General features: G+C 53.6%; 9 protein-coding genes across 9 annotated transcripts; 3 read left to right on the top strand and 6 right to left on the bottom strand.

Moving 5' to 3' along the window:
* Nucleotides 1-56: 56 nt before the first annotated feature.
* On the bottom strand, nucleotides 57-2,053 carry BDP55DRAFT_732428 (tetratricopeptide; the record flags this gene model as incomplete). The annotated part of the gene is made up of 2 exons (XM_060579944.1): nucleotides 57-1,823; nucleotides 1,883-2,053. 2 exons carry the CDS (start codon nucleotides 2,051-2,053, stop codon nucleotides 57-59), a joined length of 1,938 nt encoding a protein of 645 aa, XP_060425183.1.
* A 363-nt stretch (nucleotides 2,054-2,416) lies between these two features.
* On the bottom strand, nucleotides 2,417-5,148 carry BDP55DRAFT_676600 (exonuclease). The gene has a single exon (XM_060575827.1). The coding sequence runs from the start codon at nucleotides 4,957-4,959 to the stop codon at nucleotides 2,839-2,841; it is 2,121 nt and encodes a 706-aa protein (XP_060425182.1). The 5' UTR covers nucleotides 4,960-5,148; the 3' UTR covers nucleotides 2,417-2,838.
* A 132-nt stretch (nucleotides 5,149-5,280) lies between these two features.
* Nucleotides 5,281-7,125, top strand: BDP55DRAFT_298028 (uncharacterized protein). The gene is made up of 3 exons (XM_060566606.1): nucleotides 5,281-5,686; nucleotides 5,739-5,825; nucleotides 5,873-7,125. The coding sequence occupies exons 1-3, from the start codon at nucleotides 5,508-5,510 to the stop codon at nucleotides 7,089-7,091; spliced, it is 1,485 nt and encodes a 494-aa protein (XP_060425181.1). The 5' UTR covers nucleotides 5,281-5,507; the 3' UTR covers nucleotides 7,092-7,125.
* A 34-nt stretch (nucleotides 7,126-7,159) lies between these two features.
* BDP55DRAFT_732426 (MYND finger) lies at nucleotides 7,160-8,964 on the bottom strand (the record flags this gene model as incomplete). The annotated part of the gene is made up of 3 exons (XM_060579943.1): nucleotides 7,160-8,082; nucleotides 8,148-8,331; nucleotides 8,398-8,964. The coding sequence occupies 3 exons, from the start codon at nucleotides 8,962-8,964 to the stop codon at nucleotides 7,160-7,162; spliced, it is 1,674 nt and encodes a 557-aa protein (XP_060425180.1).
* A 619-nt stretch (nucleotides 8,965-9,583) lies between these two features.
* On the top strand, nucleotides 9,584-10,230 carry BDP55DRAFT_696973 (anaphase-promoting complex subunit Apc5; the record flags this gene model as incomplete). The annotated part of the gene is made up of 3 exons (XM_060577629.1): nucleotides 9,584-9,842; nucleotides 10,028-10,095; nucleotides 10,207-10,230. The coding sequence occupies 3 exons, from the start codon at nucleotides 9,584-9,586 to the stop codon at nucleotides 10,228-10,230; spliced, it is 351 nt and encodes a 116-aa protein (XP_060425179.1).
* Nucleotides 10,231-11,035: 805 nt separating this feature from the next.
* On the bottom strand, nucleotides 11,036-12,257 carry BDP55DRAFT_298039 (uncharacterized protein). Its single transcript, XM_060566607.1, has one exon. It carries the CDS (start codon nucleotides 12,020-12,022, stop codon nucleotides 11,054-11,056), a length of 969 nt encoding a protein of 322 aa, XP_060425178.1. The 5' UTR covers nucleotides 12,023-12,257; the 3' UTR covers nucleotides 11,036-11,053.
* Nucleotides 12,258-13,237: 980 nt separating this feature from the next.
* BDP55DRAFT_676587 (NADH-ubiquinone oxidoreductase 17.8 kDa subunit) lies at nucleotides 13,238-14,114 on the bottom strand. The gene is made up of 3 exons (XM_060575826.1): nucleotides 13,893-14,114; nucleotides 13,553-13,794; nucleotides 13,238-13,453 (listed from the first exon to the last, which is right to left on the bottom strand). Exons 1-3 carry the CDS (start codon nucleotides 14,025-14,027, stop codon nucleotides 13,312-13,314), a joined length of 519 nt encoding a protein of 172 aa, XP_060425177.1. The 5' UTR covers nucleotides 14,028-14,114; the 3' UTR covers nucleotides 13,238-13,311.
* Nucleotides 14,115-14,608: 494 nt separating this feature from the next.
* On the top strand, nucleotides 14,609-15,880 carry BDP55DRAFT_561029 (nucleotide exchange factor SIL1; the record flags this gene model as incomplete). The annotated part of the gene is made up of 1 exon (XM_060570045.1): nucleotides 14,609-15,880. One exon carries the CDS (start codon nucleotides 14,609-14,611, stop codon nucleotides 15,878-15,880), a length of 1,272 nt encoding a protein of 423 aa, XP_060425176.1.
* A 565-nt stretch (nucleotides 15,881-16,445) lies between these two features.
* Nucleotides 16,446-17,384, bottom strand: BDP55DRAFT_676584 (ribosomal protein S19-domain-containing protein). The gene is made up of 3 exons (XM_060575825.1): nucleotides 17,268-17,384; nucleotides 17,017-17,093; nucleotides 16,446-16,835 (listed from the first exon to the last, which is right to left on the bottom strand). Exons 1-3 carry the CDS (start codon nucleotides 17,286-17,288, stop codon nucleotides 16,538-16,540), a joined length of 396 nt encoding a protein of 131 aa, XP_060425175.1. The 5' UTR covers nucleotides 17,289-17,384; the 3' UTR covers nucleotides 16,446-16,537.
* Between the last annotated feature and the right edge of the window lie 575 nt (nucleotides 17,385-17,959).

Here is a 17,959-nt window from a genome sequence, read left to right as displayed (position 1 = left end):
TCGGGGCAGCCTTTTTTGTCCGTCTGATCCATCATGCAACCGAATGTAGAAGCGCTCTAAAAGTCGAATTCGCCCCTGAAGATCTCGGGGTCTACACCGGCAACGGTCTTCTCCGCAAGATCCCGACGGCCCATCTGCGTAAACACTCTCCTCAGGGTATCGTACAGAGTCGTGCTACGATTCTGTGCCGTCATGCGGTCAATTTGCTCATCGAGCTGCGCTGTGTTGCCGCCGCCGCTGGAACCGCCGCCGCCGCCCAGAATCTCGTACGCCATGTTACGGCCGCTCTTCTCGATGGCCTTGTGCATGTTGAGCGCGGCGAGGAAGTGCGACGCCGCCTCGGCGTGGCACCCGATGTTGATGCAGCTGACACCCAGGTTGTACCGTGCGCGGACAAAGTTGGGGTGGATGCTCAGCGCCTTCTCGTACGCCGCGATGGCCTCCTCGGAGCGGCCCGAGTTGGCGAGGGTGGCGCCCAGACGGTTCCAGAGCAGGTGCAGCTGCTCTTGCTGGTTCGACGCGCCGAGTTCCGAGGAGTGGAGGGCGGCCGTGAAGCAGTCGACGGCCTTGTCGTACTCCTCGGCGCCGTAGAAGAGGACGCCCAGGCCGACCTGTACGTCGGGGTCCATGTGTTCGCCGTCCGGGCTGAGCTGTGCCGCCTTGATGAACAGTCCGGTAACCTTATCGTGCAGTTGCTGCCGGTCAGTGAAGCCCATCTCCGCCATGGGATGTAAGTCAGTTGGGGCGATGATCTGCGGGTATTTGACCGAGAGCCACCGCTCGAGTGTGCGGTAAGCAGTGCTGTCGTAGCCCTCGTTGGTGTACGAGACAGCCAGGCCCATGAGGGCGGCGAGGTTGTTGGGATCTTGCTTGAGGGCTTGTTCGAGCGCGCGGATAGCCGCCGTCTCCTTCTCGTTCTGTGCCTGCGCCGAGCCGAGGTATACCCACGCCTCGGTATGCTGTGGGTTTTGCTGGACTGCAGCCTCGAATGCGAGAGCCGCTAGTGAAAGGTTCCCTCCCTCGCGCATGATGCGGACGCCCTCGTCGAATGCGTTCTTCTCCTCGCTGAAGAAGTTGTCCTCTTCAAAGAGATAGTTCTCGATGACGGGATCGCCGAGTCTGCCCCAGTCGCCGTTCATGCCGGTGAAATCTGGACCCCAGTCCTCGCTATCGAATTTATCGAAAGTCGAATCGTCGACCATGCCTCTTGCTGCAGCAGTTTCAGCCTGGATTCCTTTCCATATTGACTCGAAATCGCCGAAACCTGTCTCACTCTGCATTGCCCTGTCCATCTCGTCCAGTTCAGGCTCCGCAGCCTTGGCCTCTTGCTCCTCCTTCTCCTGCAACTCCATTTGGGCAAATTGTTCCTCCCACTGGTTATCGTCGAGCTCTACTAACTTTCCCTTGCCCTTGGCGTCCTCGTGTTGTTGTTGCATAGGTTGCTGGTACATGGGCTGGAAAGTGGGCTGGCCCATCATGCTGTTGTAACCCATTCCCATTCCCATCCCCATCCCCATGTTCATTCCCATACCCATTCTCGGCTGTTGAGCCATCTGACCAGGCATGGGGCTTGCTCTCGCCGATGAGGGTTGCTGGCTCATCTGTCTGAAGCGCGCAAAATCTTCGGGGCTGAATTGGGTTCCGGGGGGTTGTTGGAATGCCGACTCCATGGCAGCTTGGTTCTGGAAGTCTCCCGCCCATGTCGGTGATGTTGAGTTCGCACGGAGGTGGACTCCCTGGTTCGGGTCGATTCGGACGGCGCCGTTTTGCATGGGGAGTTCTTGCTGGAGACCTGGGGCTTTGTTAAGGAAACCGTTCATCATCTGTAGGGACCGGTTAGTTCAAAGGAGTCCGGGACATGGGGAAGCCGCTGTATGCGTACCTCATCCTGCGGGGTGCTTGCGCCCGCGCTTCGGAAGCCACCGGCGAGCGCATTCGGGCCTCTTTGCACCAATCTATCTCTCTGGAGAGTCTTGTCATCTTGGACATGCTTCTGGAATTGGCTGAGGGGGTTGCCGGAGGTCGAGCATTCTGCACCACCCATGAACGACATTTTGAAGGGTAGGAAGCTGAGCTTCTCGATTCGATATTGCGGCAACCGTAGCTGAAATGTCTACAGAGAAGATTGCCCTAGAACCGTTGGGAAGGCCAATTTCTAGAGAGTTTGGGTTAAGTATGGTTGGGCTTGAGTTGGTAGACAGGTGGGATGTGACTGGTTTGTAATTCAACCAATCTTGAGCGGCTGCGTCTCCGAGAAGATACCGAGGCAGGCCGGCGGGGGGCTTAGGCGCGGCATACGGTTGATATCTTTCTCCGCAGCCGGAGGCGGGGTAACCAATCAGGTTCCCAAGGTTGAGAGAAAACAACAGTGGGGTGAGCGCCGACCCCAGTTCCTTTGGAGCTCTCGACTCCGAAACGCGCATGTGAGTGGCGCATGGGTGTACAAGAAACATGTCACTGCTCGTGCTAATTACAACATCTTTGCGTTCCTCTTTAGGCAATTTAATCCGACAACCGTGATGTAGTTAGCCGGTCTTCGATAACAACATTATCAGCAATCTCGGCTGAATCCTGATGATATCCATCCTCTTAGAGCCCTGAGATGATTCAATGTCTTCCTACCTTCGCACTCTTCACCGTATATAGAGGCGATGTTTTCTCTCAGCTACTGGTAGTCTTCTATGTCATGACCTAGGTTATGGGTATCATGTATGAACACTAATCCGTGAGTCCCTCATCTGAGGACTCTTCCCTATACTCGGGATCTTTCAAATGCCGTATGTCTTTTTTCCTTTGCATGAACCGCAGCTGCCGGATGTTTCCCTCGTGGACTCTTATCTATTTTACGCCAATGAAGCCGATACTCTGACGGGCCTTGATGACAGCGCGTCGGAGAGCCTGCTCCTCCTCGTCCGTCCACTTGACTGACAGTTGATCCCACTTCTTTCCAGGCGTGTTGTACTCTCGCTTCCACTGCGTGTGTATGGCCTGAAGTCTGCTCATCTCACGAGGATCACCAGAGCCCGAGTAGACAATGAATGCCGTGCAGGGCGGAAGGCTGTCGTGGATAGCTTGGAGAGAAACTGACAAACGGGCCAAGCACTGCTCAAGAAGGGATGCACCGAGCTTTCCTTCGAATTGAGTTTGGTCCAAAGGAGGAGGGCCTCCATCACTGCTGGCGCTTTCGACTCGGTTCTTGTTCCACCACCCTTGCAACGCCTCAAGCTCTCGCATGCGACCCCAGACGAAGTCGACACCACCGCCGGGGATTTCCAGTCCATCAGGGTCTCCCTTCACAGCACGGATGACGCCGTTGACAACGTCCGCGTCGGACTTGCAGCCTATTTGAAAGGTTGCTCCAGCACCAGGGCCCTTTGATGGTTCACCCCAGTCGACAGCAGCGCTTGTCTTTCCGGTGACCAACCCGCCTGCCTCTCCGCCCTGTGCTTTGTACGCAGTACCCGCTCTTGCTAGTCGTCGGAATAGGTTCTCACCCTGGGAATCAGATGCACCCCACAGCTTTCCCTTCTCGCACTTTTGTCTGACGAGATCGAGACAGGCGCGGGAGTCTTCGATGGGATTGTGTCCGTTGGCACCGCCCTTTTGGATTTCACGGTTAACGTACTTCTGAGTAAGCCACTTCAGTGACGCCTTCAGAGGTGGGCCTCTAGGATGAGGGTAGATCAAGGAGGTATCGACAATGAAGGGATGTGAGAATCGCAGAGCCTTCAAATCGGATTCGAGCGAATGTCCAATAAGGATCGTGCGCGGAGTGACGAGGTCAACCAACTTCTGTTGAATGTCCTTCAATGTGGTCGTAACCGGCTTCAGCATTTCCTCCGTGATGCCGGAAAATCGGGTGACGTAGTCGGTAATGGGCTTTTCTGGCTTCACCAGCTCGTCCATGATGAGCTCTCCCGACCAAGAGATGACGCTGATACGGGTGAGAGAGTATTCGCTCTCTCCTGTCATGCACATCTCGCAATCCAAGGCGAGACACTCCCGGCCAGCAGTCACGCTGCCACTTTCTATCTCCGCTTCGGGTACCTCGCCGTCTTCGATCTTGTCAACTTTGGAAATAGCCCATCCTTCGGGAACCTTGAAAGCCGCTTTCCTCTCCTCGTTCTCAATGAGCGCAGGGTGGATGAGATGACCAGCGGTCTCAAGCTCTTCGAGTGATGCCAAGAATTCGGTTATGCGAGTTCGCTCATTTTTCCATCCCGAGGGCTCTCTTGCCGGTTTGGGGCCCTTCCTGTCGTCCTTGTTCTTAGGCATCGGTGCTGTTAAGAACGTTCCCATGGGCGAGTGAAGCTTCATGTACTTGTCGTCACCAGGCGCCTTGACGGGCCACAAGTGGGGGAACATTTTGGCGAATCCCTGGAGCGCAACCGGCAGCTGGTCTGCGGATAGAGCTCGTGGGTAGTAATCGTCGGGCGTCGTTTCCGTCCGGTCCTGGTTCCTAGCTGGGCCAGATGTGTAGTTGTCGAAGTTCACTCCTTCCTTGAACATGGCTTCCTCCAATCCAGGCACCATCAACACAACCATCTTTCTGAAGTTCGGTCTGTGAGAAACAGATACCCAGTTCGGGCCCGTTCCATCGGCGAATATGTACAGGACAAGGTCGCGAAGCATGGCGAGGTTAATCTTGGAAAATAGCTTTGCACTCGTAGAGAAGCTAATTGCGGGATAGTTGTTGGAGCCCTCTCGGGGGACCTTCTTGCGCTTCTTGTTGGATCGCTCGACTTTGGTCCATCCTTCGTCATCATCGTCAGGGGCACTTCTCTTCAAGCTGCCACTGCTTTGAGTATTTGAGGAGCTCTCCCGCGAACTAGTCTCGCCAGTCCCTGTCTCGGTTTCGGCTGTCGCTTCGTGGGTCTGGGAGGTCGTTCCGGGGACATCATCAGAGGCGACGATGGCACCTTCCCCACCTTCGTCGCGGTTTCTGCGGCGCTTTCCCATAATGTCCTCGCGTCCAATTGCTGCCGATGGTAATCTGGAGGGTTTCAGAAGGTCCAATGGCAATATATCGAATTGCGCCGCGGTAGGTAAGGTAGTGGGGGTGTGCTTGTCGATGTGTTGGGGTGAGTTTTCAGATGGGAGCTCAAGAAAAAAAAGTTCCCTGACTGAGGTGGAAAGCACAAATGCGACCGTTGATTGTTGGTTTTGCGGGGCGAGCCAACCTAATCGGCTGGGTGCAAGATAAGATAAGCCTCAACGGTCAGGGACCCCGGCCTCGAGCTCCTTCCCGGTCGACAGGGACTGAAATGAGGCAGGTACGCAGGCACGCACCCAGGTTGTCTGTCGCATTCTGTCGCAGCATCAACCTTAGATACCTAAGGTACCCTACGTTTTTCACCATGTGTCTCTGGGACGCAACCTTTTCCAATCGTCGTCCTTCATCAAATTTCTGAGCCAACGGCCACCAGCCATACCGGTAGTCCCTTGGCGTCGCGAAGCCCCAAGTTCATAAATCCGTGCCATCGCAGGTATTTCGAGCATTCACCGAAATGGAGATTATCCAGTGCAAGTGCGCAAGATGTCAGACAAAACTGGCAAGTTTCTTCAATCTGTGGACTCAGATTGGAAAATCTTATTTCAGTCCGACGATTGAGGCCCAAGGTAATACTAAGATCATTGCCAAGGAACCCACCAGGATTGGTGAAGCAGGTTACCTCGTTGCCGAGTGGTAAGGGAACATTCGCCATTTCTTGTGTGCAATGACAGACTGATTCTTGCAGTGAGCTTCAAGACGTCTCTTGCGCCAAATGTGATAATACCATCGGTCTCAAGTGTCTTAGCAGCCCAGTCAACCATGTGCTTCAAGAGTAAGTCAACCTCGTAACTCGACGGTCCCAGGACTCACCCGAAGTAGCTCGCAAATACTTCTCAGACAGACTTCTGTTGTATTTTTGAAGAAGAATGGCAAGCCCATAGAGCTCGATGTATGCCGCAAATTGAAGCTTCGGGTTGACACTCGCCCTGGATCGTACTCTACGAACGCTCCTTTTAACTCAGATTCACGTCAAGGATCCGGTTTTGGAAACAGTCAGAGATCGCCCAACTCTGAGAATATTGACTTCTTTCGTTTGCGATTAGATCTTGATACGCAGCAGGAAAACATTGAGAGGATCGATACCGCTGGTTTTCAAGTGGTGTCACAATTCGATGGCGCTGTTTCGCGCATCGACAAGGAGATGACGAGACTCAAATCAACTATGGATCAGCATCAAAACGACCTCGACCTTCACAGAGCCGACTTGAAGTCGTTCAAGCTGGAAACATCTGGTGGGGAATCCTCTTTGCAGAACAGTCCCAAACTGTCTCGATTGGAACGCCAGGTTCGGACGGCAAACACAGTGATTTCTGAGATGCAGAAGCTCTTCGAGGAAGCTAGAGAGGAGAATAGCCTGATTCAAAAAGATCTCCAATCGGCGCGAGAGGACTACACAAGGCTCGAAAGCGTAACCGTGGGCCTAGAGGCGACAGTGAAAAGTGCAACCGAAACCGCGAAAGACAGCCTCGACATGGCAAAGGACAGCGCCAAGGAGATGGCCAGTTTACGAACTGAGTTACGGCAGTTGAGACAAGTCTTAGAGCAAGACCAAAAAAAGAAACTCGACCCGTCAAAACAGCAAATACCCTCGCGGGAGTTGGATATCTTGACCAGCAACATCACCAAGATTGGAGCCCGGGCAAATCAAGTGGAAACACTGCAGATGGAGTTTGACCTCTTCAAGAGCAGGATACAGCGTCTCGAGGCGAGTGCAGAGCGTCCTTCCCAACCTTGCGAGGAATTGCAACTCGCTCCGACTCGACCATCCAAGAGTTCGGAGACATCTGGGATTCCGAATTCCATCGATCCAGGGTCGAATGACCTGTTTCAGGGAGCACATGCCCGGATTCTCAATGAACCTACCTCCGCTTCGCTCAAAGTCCAGCAAAGTACGAGTCGCAAACGAAGGGCACCAGTAGAGAAAACGGCCGGACCTGGTGAAGAGAATAAAAGCCCAAGGCTCACCAGATCGAGCGCCATTGACAAAAGGAGTATCAAGAAACCAAGGTCTTCTTTACCTGCGAACAGCAAGGTTTGATACTCTAGTAGGCAGCTCAGACTTCACAAAGGATGTTTGTTTTGGATTTTTGGTCTCGTCCAGGGGTATCAATTAGCAGACAAATCGCAGTCCTCGCCCAAGTCCACTTCCAACACAGCCTTTCCAAGCTCAGTCAACGCCTTGACCGGCTTTACCAGAGCGTACCTGAAGAAGTCGTCCATCCCCTTTGGATTCATGATCCATGCGTTGATCAAGCTATTCTCCCTGTCTCTGCCTGGAAGACTCTCAATCTCAGCAATCATCCCGCTATACCAGCTAAACGGACCAAGACCACCCCAGTCGATCTTCGGCGTACGGTCTTTATACCCATTGATCAATGACAAAACCATCTGGCACATTGACACCTGGTCGAGATTCTCCAATACTCTGACCCCGGCGGCAGAGAATTTCTTCTTCGCGGCCATGTCCCTCGCCAGCTTGACCAGCTTCTCCGGCTCAGGCGCTGTTTGAGACAGCGCGATTGCAATGGCAGAGAGGCCCCTTGCCCTCTCGTTGTGGAACGGGACGGGAAACTTGTACGGAGCGATCTCATAGGCCATCAGGCAGGCCATGGCCAAAGCGCACTCGTGATTGCCCCGATTCTTTCCAAAATAGACCGCCGCCTCGTCCACGAGCTGAGCAAAGGGCTCAATGGCCCATCGGCCATTCTTGGGAAACCATATGGCCGACTTGTACGCCTCCCTCAGCCACTTGTGTTTCGCCTGGGGCTCCATGTCGCGGGGCTGCGCAGGAAACATGTCTAGAAGCCTTGTAACTTCGATAGCTTGCCGCAGGCGATCTTTTTCGGCCACATGAGGGTTTTTGAATCTCTCGATATCAGGCGTTACACTCAGCTCGTTCAGCTTCGCAACCCTCTGATCCTTCTGGGCAATTTGATAGTCGTCCAGGTCGTCGATACACTTGTAGCACTTGCATTCAAAGTGATACGATCCCAGATATTCCCGTCTTTTGCTCTTTGGCTGAGTTTCGTCTTTGATGGCTTAGTCGAGGTACGTTTACGCGACAGAGATGCATGCACCTAAGACGACGACTTACCAATGTAAGATATTTCGACCTCATCCCCTGACTCGATGAAAGCCATTGCGTGGAGTGAGGCTGACCTGCCATCAAACTGGACCACGGCATTGGGGCTGCATGAGTGATTCATCATGGCAAGTGTGGTGTCCAAGTAAACACCATCAGTGTCATCCGCTGACACACTGAAAGCATTTGTTTGAAGCTGTTATAGCACTGTTAGCCCCCAGGGTCTACCCAACTTGGAAATTTCAAGAGTAACACAACGCACCTTGCACAGAACCTGAAAGGCACTCTCCAACAACTCGACCGAAACCTCATCGACATCAAGACACCTCACAACCCCCTGCGCCTGAAGCTGCAACTTAACCATCTCCTTGCCGCGCCACGACTCAGCATTACCCTCCAGCTCCTCAAATTTCTCCATCACCTTGGGCCGCAACATAACCTGCGCCGCCGCCCGCACCGGCGTCGGCACCCAGTTCGGCTGGTCCGCCGGCTTAGTCTTGTGAAGTCTCTGAATCGCCTTGCACTCAAGCTTGTGCACGACGGACCAGTTGGCGCGCTGGCACGCAGGCCCGCAGTACGCCACCGTCTTACATCCCGTGCACGCGCGGAGCTTCTCCGTGGCCGGGACGGATTCTTCTTTTTGCCGCTGCTGTTTGAGGCAGTGGTTGCAGTACTCTAGCGCGCGTGGACCCGGCGGGAGCACGACGGCCGGGTTGTTGAACTGGGCGATGATGTCGCCCGGCTCGAAGCTGCGTGTCGTGTGGAGCGAGCGGCCCTTGGGACTACCTTTCTCGCCGCGTACTTCTATGCCACTGCCTACTTCTGTCATGATGAAAGCTGTCTTACAAGTGTCACAGATTAAGACAGGTACGAATTGGTGTGAAAATAATCGGGAAACCCTCTTCAATATGCTGCCCAATCCCTTGGCTGGGGATTCAGGGCAAGAAGAGATGTCTGTATGCGCCACACTTGCAGGTGGCTAATGCAAGGTACGACGAGGGGGATAATCAAAGATCGACAGCCATTGGAACAAAGCTGGAGAAGCTCACCGACTTTCTCTGCTTTGAGGGTGGGTGTGGGAGGGCGGCAATCAGTCGTGGCAGTGCAGCTTTGTGTGCCTGTCAACTACCTAATTGTTCATGCTGTTCAGATGGAACTTCACCGAAAGCTCAAAAAGGGCCCCACCATCACCGCCCAAGCACGGACCCCACCCTTCTCCCACCTTTCAACCCCGCCTCGTCCCTACTCCATCCCACCAACTCCCGCCTTTCTGTTCAAGGCCTTTTTTCTCAGCCTCACCACGTAGCATACACATACCTCGATCTTCCTACCCAGACCTTCTGTTCCTCAATCCACAAGGAACACAAAACGATACGCGTCAAATCGCCCAAATTTAGTAACATCAACGCATCCGACAGTCGTTCGCCCCGCGCGCAAAGCTCTTTCTCATGACTACCATCGAAAACCTCAAGACCATCGACCCCTTCGCGGACGCGGACGAGGGCGACGCGGATAAGCAGAAGAAGGGCCAGGACTACATCCACATCCGCATCCAGCAGCGCAATGGCCGCAAGACCCTCACCACCATCCAGGGCCTGCCCAAGCGCTTCGACCAGAAGAAGATTCTCAAGGTCATAAAGAAGAAGTTTGCCTGCAACGGCACCATTGTGGAGGACCAGGATCTCGGTGAGGTTCTGCAGCTTCAGGGTACGTCAAGAAACACACACACACACTCTCTCTCTCTCTCTGGCGACGGGAATCGTCTTGTGCTCTCTCTCGCGCTGTCGGCAGAAGCCCGTTTCGACCGAGGGCCGCTGGAGCGAGCTCCGAGCATGGAGATGCACTGCAACCCTACGTACGCAACAAGCAAAGCTAACAATCGTGATACACAGGTGACCAGCGCAAGGCTATTCACGATTTCCTCATCGACAAGCAAGAGGGTCTCGAGATGGACGCCAAGGTACGTCAGATCACTACTAACCCCCCCCAATATCCACGTCGAGACAATCACGTTCCAGTTTCCCCGCATAGAAAACTCAAGACATGGCTAACCCCAATTCCCCCCCAATAGCTCGTCAAAGTCCACGGCTTCTAAGGGAGCCGTTACTGCCAGGAGGCGCAATCTCTCCCTCGCAACCGAGCGGATCTCGGTGACATAATCCCCGGAGAGGAGGCAGGTTCGAGTAACCGACTTGGTTCCCCCCCAAATTGTTATGCTCATCTTATGAGCTCTTCCAGAAGGGAAACAAAGGCTTCGTAAAGACGTTGTATCCCCGATGAGCTCTAAAGCAAAGCTTGCGTGGTGGGACTGGTCCGAGAAAAGGTCGATTCCAACTCAGACGGGGAGAAGGAAAATTACCGAGAGGATCTTAAAGGTGCGTGCGGGAGATAATGCGACACGGTTCGGCTGCATCCTCATACCAATGATTTGGGTCAGCTAGAATATGTCGTGCCGCGCTGAGAAACTGGCAAGGGGATTTTTTTCTGGCACAACGGTTTTGGTGGGTCTGAGAGCTTTTTTACAGCATCCGCTTTCTTGTTGTGGCTCGTTCGCTGTCCTGTGATGATGGCATTGATGAGAGACAAGGCTTGCGAAAGGTTATGAGCATCACGCCCAGTAATGAACACGTTAACTGAACCATTGCTATTCTCGGGTGACCAACTAGATGTGCTTCACAGCATCAGTTTACACTACGTGACTGGTTTCCATCCTTCATGGGTGTGGTAGACTTTTGCCTCCAGCCATCCTGGTTCAGGGGTTTTTTCCAACTTTTTATTTGCTACTTTGACAAAGTTTGTGTCATTGAATCACGCAAAGGGTGCAGGTTCGGCTCCTCGTATGTATGTTTATTGAGACTACACTCGATGCCCTCTACTTTCTAATCCTTGTCTGCCATAAGCCCTCGGAATTGGAAATATCACGCCAACTCCTGATGTTCGCTTGCCTGTTGGCTGTCACCAGGTTGTTTGACCCCGGATTGATTATCCTCGATTTGGTCGCCTTCGGCTTGGTTATCCTTGTTGTGGCTGACCTCTTGGTGATCGACCTCAGACTTGTCTTTGATTCCAAACTTTTTCTTCAAGACCAGTTTGAATCTGGCCGCGCGACTTGGCTTCTTGTCCTGGGGCACGTCGTTCGCGCCGTCGTTGTTGGTAACATTCTCGACATGTTCTGAATCACCACCGCTGTCGGATTTGGCAGCCTTGTTCTGCTGTTGGTTACCAGTGGACAGGTTGGCAGGGTTCATCCTGAGCGGATCAAGGGTCCTCGGCAGTCCAGGCCCCGAAGCCGGTAGCGCCAAGGCTGCTCGAAAGGAAAAAGGACCATCTCCGGAACCAGAGTAGGGGTCTGTGGCCTGCCGCTCCTCTTTGGAGCTGCTGGGGCCTTCACCGTTGTCGATAACGTAGTCGATGGCTTTGCCCTTGCCCTTATTTCGCTTAGAGATCTTGACGTCTTCCCGTACTTCCTCATCTTCCTCGGCTTCCTTGCTTTCTTCGCTGTTCTCTCTCTCCTCGCCTCGATTGGCTTCCTCGCGTCTCTCTCCATCGACGGCCCGGCCGCTAGCGGAGCTGCCGGAGGCGGGAATCAACGGGAAGGCTCCGGGGTTAAGCCGCAAGGCTACGGCTGGTGGCGGAATAGAGCATAGCGGGCAGAGACATATGTATGACGGACGACACATCCGAATTTCCTCGCCCGCGGCGATGTCCCGTGTGGCTCTGAAAACGGAAATAGTGTCATTGTAATAACCGGTGAACCGGGCGTTTCCATTCGGGTCGCCAAAGGGAAGGAGCTCGGCAGGGTCGAGAGGTATGAGATGGTTTCCGAATACCATGAATCCAATGTTGTTCATGAACTCGCACAGTATGGAATGGTGCATAGCGTTCATTATGTGTCGCGAATGAGGAACTTCCTCCAGCCGTGGGCAGTAGTCCCTGTAAAGTGTCTTGATTGCGTGGGCAGCGGGCACTGTCAATCCCTCCTAGAAATCAGAGAACTGGTCATCTTCTGGTTGGAAACTGGTCAGCCTGAACAAGGCCGGGCCCTGGTAGATGGCTGCTCCAGCTTCGTATTTTTTTACCGCTCTCCTTGGCCCTTCTATGAACGTGAGCACGTGAGGCATGGGTAGTATCGACATGGCGACGGCGACAACGTGAAGCTTGTGTTACGTGTAGTGGGTGGTGGACGAAATATCTAAGTAGTCGACGAATACTCTGATAGATTAATTAGAAAGAAGAATGGATGGACAACCAAGAAGGGCTTGGGGACAATGCGGATTGTGATGAAAGACGAAGTCTGTCGAACGAGCATATACAGGAGAAAAGTAACAGAAGATGGGAGCAGAAGAGGCAGAGGTCGAGAAGAGAGAAGACAGCAGTAGAAGGAAGCCCCGAGAGGAGAGAGAGGTGCACCAACGCCACTTTACCTCGTAGACGATATGAGTGGCAGGTACGGGATGCGATCACGTTCTTTGATAGGTACACCTTATCAGGCGCTCAAGAACTACTTGCGGCGGGATACTACCAGCTAGAGTTGGGTGAGACAACTGGGCATCTGATGTACTTGCCATATCGGAAGGAACTTCACTACCTCCCTCTTCCAACGGCAGGAAAGTGGGATGAAATGGCACAATATGGTAGTCGCGAGTAACGCGGCGTCGCTGGTATTATCTACAGTCCTAGATGAGGAAGTCAGAACCTGCGGCTGCCATATCTCCGCCAAGTACCTTGAGTAGCTTACCTGCTCTCTGTGACGATGATAGGGATTCACTTTTATCAATTATGGGAAGGAAGTCGGTGAAGGAGATGGTGTCTCTGATGACGGAGCGACAAGAAACAGGAGAGAGTAGAACTGCAGGACTCGCTCTGCAAGCAAGACAGGTCCGTGGCCCGGATACACACAGTGCGGTTTCCCACTTCAATGCCAGACAGTAGATAGCTGGGCAGGCTTGCCCTTAGACAAGGCACAAGCATGGCCGACATTTAGAGAGTCAATAGCCGCTGCTCCAGCATCAATAAAGATCAAGCAAATCAGTGAAGCCGCGGCACTTCGTCTTCGTCTTGGTCGGTTATTTTCCATAACAGACTGTAGAAGGGTCAACTGGTAACAAAAGAATTGGAAATTTTGATTCAACCTCGAGTTGATCTATGTAACGGTATCATACACCAAACCCTACTCTCATTCCTGCTTCTGCGCGGCAAGCTTCTTTACTTTCCGCTCCTCCTCCTCGAGGTGCTGCTTCTTGTAGTGGGCGATCACGTGGTCCAGGTTGGTCTGGGAACCGGCAACAACGTTGCGGGCGGCGAAGTTGGACATGGCCCTGCGCATCAATTGTTAGCTTCCGTTCTTTTCTTCTTCTTCCACTGTACGGAGCCAGACGCCTTCCGTATGGCAAGGGGATGCTCTGGGGGAGGCATACTCGGGGAATCTGAGGTCGACATCGCGGTTGGCAGGGGTGGAGAAGAAGAGCAGTCTGTCGAATCCAGCCTGCTCAACGGCCTTGGTGTGCAGAGCGTTTCTCTCCTTCCATGTCTCCTGCCAGTGCCACGCCTCCTGGATCTTGGTGGTGAGGTAAGGAGGCTCGCCGTCCTTGCCGGGGGCGGTGATCTTGTAGACGACGTATGCGGACGGGATAACAGCGACGACGGCCCAGAAGAATTTCTACAGAGTCTCGAGTCAGCCAATTGATATCAATTGAGAGATAACAGCACAGCGACGGCCAATTGAACGACAAAGGAGGGGTTGTTCGCAGGACGTACGCCAATGGGCTCCTCAACGGTGTGGGCGTGGTGGTGGCCGTGGTCACCTCCGGAGGCGTAGGTTCTCGATTGGCGCAGGCCAGTCAGCCGTGACTGACGCGCGATGCAGACAGCCCGCGTTCGAATGGCCTGCATCGTGTATGACGTTTCGGAAACGGGGTGTCAATTGACGATGGGAATTCGGTTGCTGGGTAGGGCGTCTCTCGAGGAGGGAGCTTCGGCTTGGTGGAGGTTGATCCAAGGTGCCGGAGGAGCGTCACTTTTCGTGGATTAGCGCTAGCGCGTTCAAGCGCGGACAGTCGCGGCTGGTGGGCCAATCATCAGTTGCCGAATTCAAATAAGTGAAATCGCCTCTTAATGGGGCTATTGGAGACAACTTGGCCAGACGGATGACTTCGACGGATTTCTATTTCGTGATGGTAAACTGTCCTTTTTAATTGTTGACTCATTTTTAATCTCGCGGGTGTGTATAAAGGCGTGTATCTCTTCAACCACTTTTCATTGCATCAACTCACATCGTCAGATCGAGTCAAGATTTAAGTTACTAGAGGTCCACCTCACCCACAATCTCATTCAGCAACTTAGCGCTTTTTGGTCTTGTACACGAGATAAGATCGTACCTCTTCACCCGGCTCAACTCATTGGAATCATCCATACCAACTTCTTGGCAACCAATAACATCAAAAAGTCGAAATCCTCAGTTAAACTAGCCAAAAATGGCTTCGAGGAGATCAACCCGCGCGTCCCTTCTCCCATTCACGATTTTTATGGTCGTTCTCGGCCTCGTCTTTTTCGCATCATCAGCCTCCGCCTCATCACCATCAGCGCCCTCACCTTCAGCCGAAGTAGAGCTCATCTGCCACACCGACAACACATCAGAATGCTATCCCAAAATTTTCCAACCCACGGAGGAGTTTCAGCTAGTTCACGATGATCAAGAATTACCACATGGACTCCACGTACGCCTCAACATCAACACGGGCAAAAAGGAGGCCAAGATCAACGATCCAACCGAGAAGAACCCGGAACTCGAGGGCCTGCCTGTTGACCGCTCCATCGTGGTGGTGGACTCGGAAACTCCCGAGGAGGCGCAGATCCCCAAGGACGCGCCAAAGTACGAACCTGTCGGCGCAGTGAAACAGCCCAAGGAGGAGTCGGGCGAATTCTACACGAGCCTCGAATACGTAAAAAAGGGACCCCACGGAAGCGACCTTCCCATGGACGAGGCTCTTGAGTTCCTCGAAGACATTTCACACGATATCTACTACGGCCTCAAAATAACAGAGACCTTTGACACCGTCAAATCCCTCTTCTGCCTCATGATCGACCCCAAGACGCCCGCGCCGTCTGAGGGCGCGGTGCCCCGCGACCAGCAAGCGGCCGCCATCATCTCCGGCGCCCTTCAGAACAACCCTACCGCCCTCGAGGAGGTGACCAAGGTCTGGCCCCAGCTGATGGACTCATCCTGCCGCTCCCTCCACAAGGCACCACAGCTCAAGGTCCGCGACGGTTTCTACGCCTCGTTTGTGCGCTCACCTGAGAGCAGCGGTGCCGCCGACCACGACGTCCTCCGCGCCGCGAACAAGGCCAAGGCGCAAGTCGCCGCCATCAAGGGTCTCGTCAAGAGCCCGACCATCCGGGACGATTTCATCGCCAACAAGGGCATGGACCGCCTCCTCGAGGTCTTGGCACCGGAAGACACGCAATGGGAGACTGCGCAGCGTAAAGCTGGCCAGCTCGTACTGGACAGCTTCCTCGACGAGAAGATGGGCGCCGATGTGGGCGTCTGGCCCCTGTTCAAGGCGTCTGAGGCGGACAGGTCCAAGAGGATTGCCGACCGCGTCAGCGACGAGAACTGGAAGGTTGCGGTCAAGTCGATTATGGAGAAGAACAAGGGGGATACGAGCCACTGGAGCAAGGATCTGTATGAGAGGCTTGATGCGCATGAGAAGGCGCAGCTCAAGTTGGTTGGAAAGGATGAGTTGTGATGAGAGTGGTGAAGGAGGGTGAGTAGATGGACATAGATATACCCAAGGTGCTTTTCATGCCGTTGTTACGGATGCCCAGTGTACATGCAGGTGTCCTTTTCGGTGTTGTTCAAGTGGTGTGTGCCTCGAAGTACCTTGGCTCAGTTTGGTCGATGTGATTTTGGTGGGTCCAATGGATGACATCCTACATGAACCAGGGCTTAATTAAGTTGGAAGAAGAAAGTGGCCACTTCCTGTCACTGGAATTCCTTATCCGTCGAATAGCAAGATTGCCACAGGCAGGCTGTCACAGCAAAGTAGAAGTGGAAGAGTGAAATGTACTTTTGGTATCTCTTCGTTGAATTCATTCCCATTTTGAGGCTCAAACTTTTTAGCGGACAACGATGTTGTATTGAACTATCATCGCCCAAACAACATGATAGCGGCCTTGCCTTGCTACCAAAACCATTTCCCGTTTCGCCTTGATGCCCGTTTGAATGCAAGAACCTCCCATAGACAGCCCACAACCATACTCTCCCTTACTTCAGGGGGATGAAACGAGAAGAGTGCGTGGCACCGATACCGGGTCTTCCGTGCTTGACGGGGCGGCTGGTGGGCTGTTAGTATTGTTTCGAAGGAATCGCTGCGTGGAAGCAGCACATGGAAGGGGGGTACTTACTAAGAGATGGAGAATTCAGCAAGGTAGTGACCAACCATCTCGGGCTTGATCTCGACGGTGTTGAACTCCTTGCCGGAGTAGATGCCAATGACGGAGCCGATCATCTCGGGGACGACAATCATGTCACGGAGGTGAGTCTTGACGAGGTCGGGCTTCTCGTTGGGCTTGGCCTCCTGCTTGGCCTTGCGGAGCTTCTTGATCAAGCCCATGGGGCGGCGCTTGAGACCGCGGTTGATGCGCCGGCGGGCACGGGCGTGGACGACATCGCGGAGCTGCTCAGAGTCGAGGTCAAGGAGACTATGGAACAACTCATGTTAGCTTGGGCTGTTTCCCTCATACGTTTCGGTTGATCGTTGGTGTCTTCGGATCGTGGAAGTGTGTGGAGAAGGAGTAGGGTGATGAAATCATCGTGGTGTTCGTCGATCGTGGGGTGCGTAGTGTGTCTGGTGGTGGGATGTGGGATGATGGGCAAACGTACGCCTCGAGGTCGATTCCGCGGTACTGGAACTTGCGGAACGCTCTTCTCTTCTTGAGCTCGGCAGCCTCCTCGGCGTTCTATATGCGTCCATCCAGTCAGCCAAAAACTGTTCTGTTCCAAAATATGTAGCCCACGCCACCACGCAACAAGTCCCTCCCCCAGTTTTTTCATTGTCGCGGGCGCGTCGGTCGAAATTGCTTGCTTCTTTTTTTTTCCATCGCTCAGGGAAACAGGAGGAGATTCGCACGTACGTATTCGGGGTCGTCAGCCATCTTTGCGGGTTGTGAGTTGCCAGGGAATTCGCTTTCGATGCGGTCTATCGAAGGCGAATAAGCTGAATTGCCGGTGGTGTCGAAGTTTTGGAAAGGGTGCTGGGGCTCCAGTCGCTTGGAGGTTTCGCTTCTCTGCGAACCAAATCGCCCCACTCGCACTTTTTGGTAGGGTTCGGTTGCCCTCCTACCGCGTCATGTGATCTTTTTGGTCGAAATTCGCTTGGGGTGGGTGGACGCTTGGACCACACATCTCTTGTCCTTCTTCCGGCCGCCGACCGGACTTTCTGCTCCACACAGATGCCGCCAGCTCCTCTTTTGCCGTTATTGCTGTTCCGTGCCTCAGTTGCCAATGCGGCATGGCATTCGACTGTAAGTTAAGGCAAGGTAAGGTAAGGTATGCATCATGTACCTTAATTACGACAGCATCCATCATGTTTTTCTGGCCAACACCTCACCAATCTCTTGAAATTGGCAACCAGGCCTGACTGCGTCCTCACAATCTCAGCTTTCACAATAAGTGATAGTTATGTCGGTCAAAGGCAATTTGTGGAACCGCCCTCGATCACCCAGCGCATCGAGCCAGCTATTAAGTACCTGGATCAGCTACCATACAGGCACGACAGGGTTGCACGCAATCAGGAGACCTAAACGCCCCATCCGTTTTGGTAGTC

The sequence above is a fragment of the Colletotrichum godetiae genome (genome assembly GCF_030913485.1).
Source record: "Colletotrichum godetiae strain CBS 193.32 chromosome Unknown BDP55scaffold_49, whole genome shotgun sequence".
Lineage (NCBI taxonomy): Eukaryota > Fungi > Ascomycota > Sordariomycetes > Glomerellales > Glomerellaceae > Colletotrichum > Colletotrichum godetiae.
The sequence above is the reverse complement of the archived record's forward strand: the minus strand, read 5'-3'. Positions and strand labels throughout refer to the sequence as shown.

Coding starts and splice junctions, on each gene's coding strand:
- BDP55DRAFT_298028 (XM_060566606.1), top strand. CDS start 5,508: ATGGAGATTATCCAGTGCAAGTGCGCAAGATGTCAGACAAAACTGGCA. Junction 5,687..5,738: donor GGTTACCTCGTTGCCGAGTG/GTAAGGGAACAT, acceptor TGATTCTTGCAG/TGAGCTTCAAGACGTCTCTT. Junction 5,826..5,872: donor GTCAACCATGTGCTTCAAGA/GTAAGTCAACCT, acceptor CACCCGAAGTAG/CTCGCAAATACTTCTCAGAC.
- BDP55DRAFT_676587 (XM_060575826.1), bottom strand. CDS start 14,027: ATGCAGGCCATTCGAACGCGGGCTGTCTGCATCGCGCGTCAGTCACGG. Junction 13,795..13,892: donor CCGTTGAGGAGCCCATTGGC/GTACGTCCTGCG, acceptor GAGACTCTGTAG/AAATTCTTCTGGGCCGTCGT. Junction 13,454..13,552: donor GTCGACCTCAGATTCCCCGA/GTATGCCTCCCC, acceptor ATTGATGCGCAG/GGCCATGTCCAACTTCGCCG.
- BDP55DRAFT_676584 (XM_060575825.1), bottom strand. CDS start 17,288: ATGGCTGACGACCCCGAATAC. Junction 17,094..17,267: donor TGGCTGACGACCCCGAATAC/GTACGTGCGAAT, acceptor GGACGCATATAG/AACGCCGAGGAGGCTGCCGA. Junction 16,836..17,016: donor CGCGGAATCGACCTCGAGGC/GTACGTTTGCCC, acceptor GTTGTTCCATAG/TCTCCTTGACCTCGACTCTG.
- BDP55DRAFT_676600 (XM_060575827.1), bottom strand. CDS start 4,959: ATGGGAAAGCGCCGCAGAAACCGCGACGAAGGTGGGGAAGGTGCCATC.
- BDP55DRAFT_298039 (XM_060566607.1), bottom strand. CDS start 12,022: ATGAACGCTATGCACCATTCCATACTGTGCGAGTTCATGAACAACATT.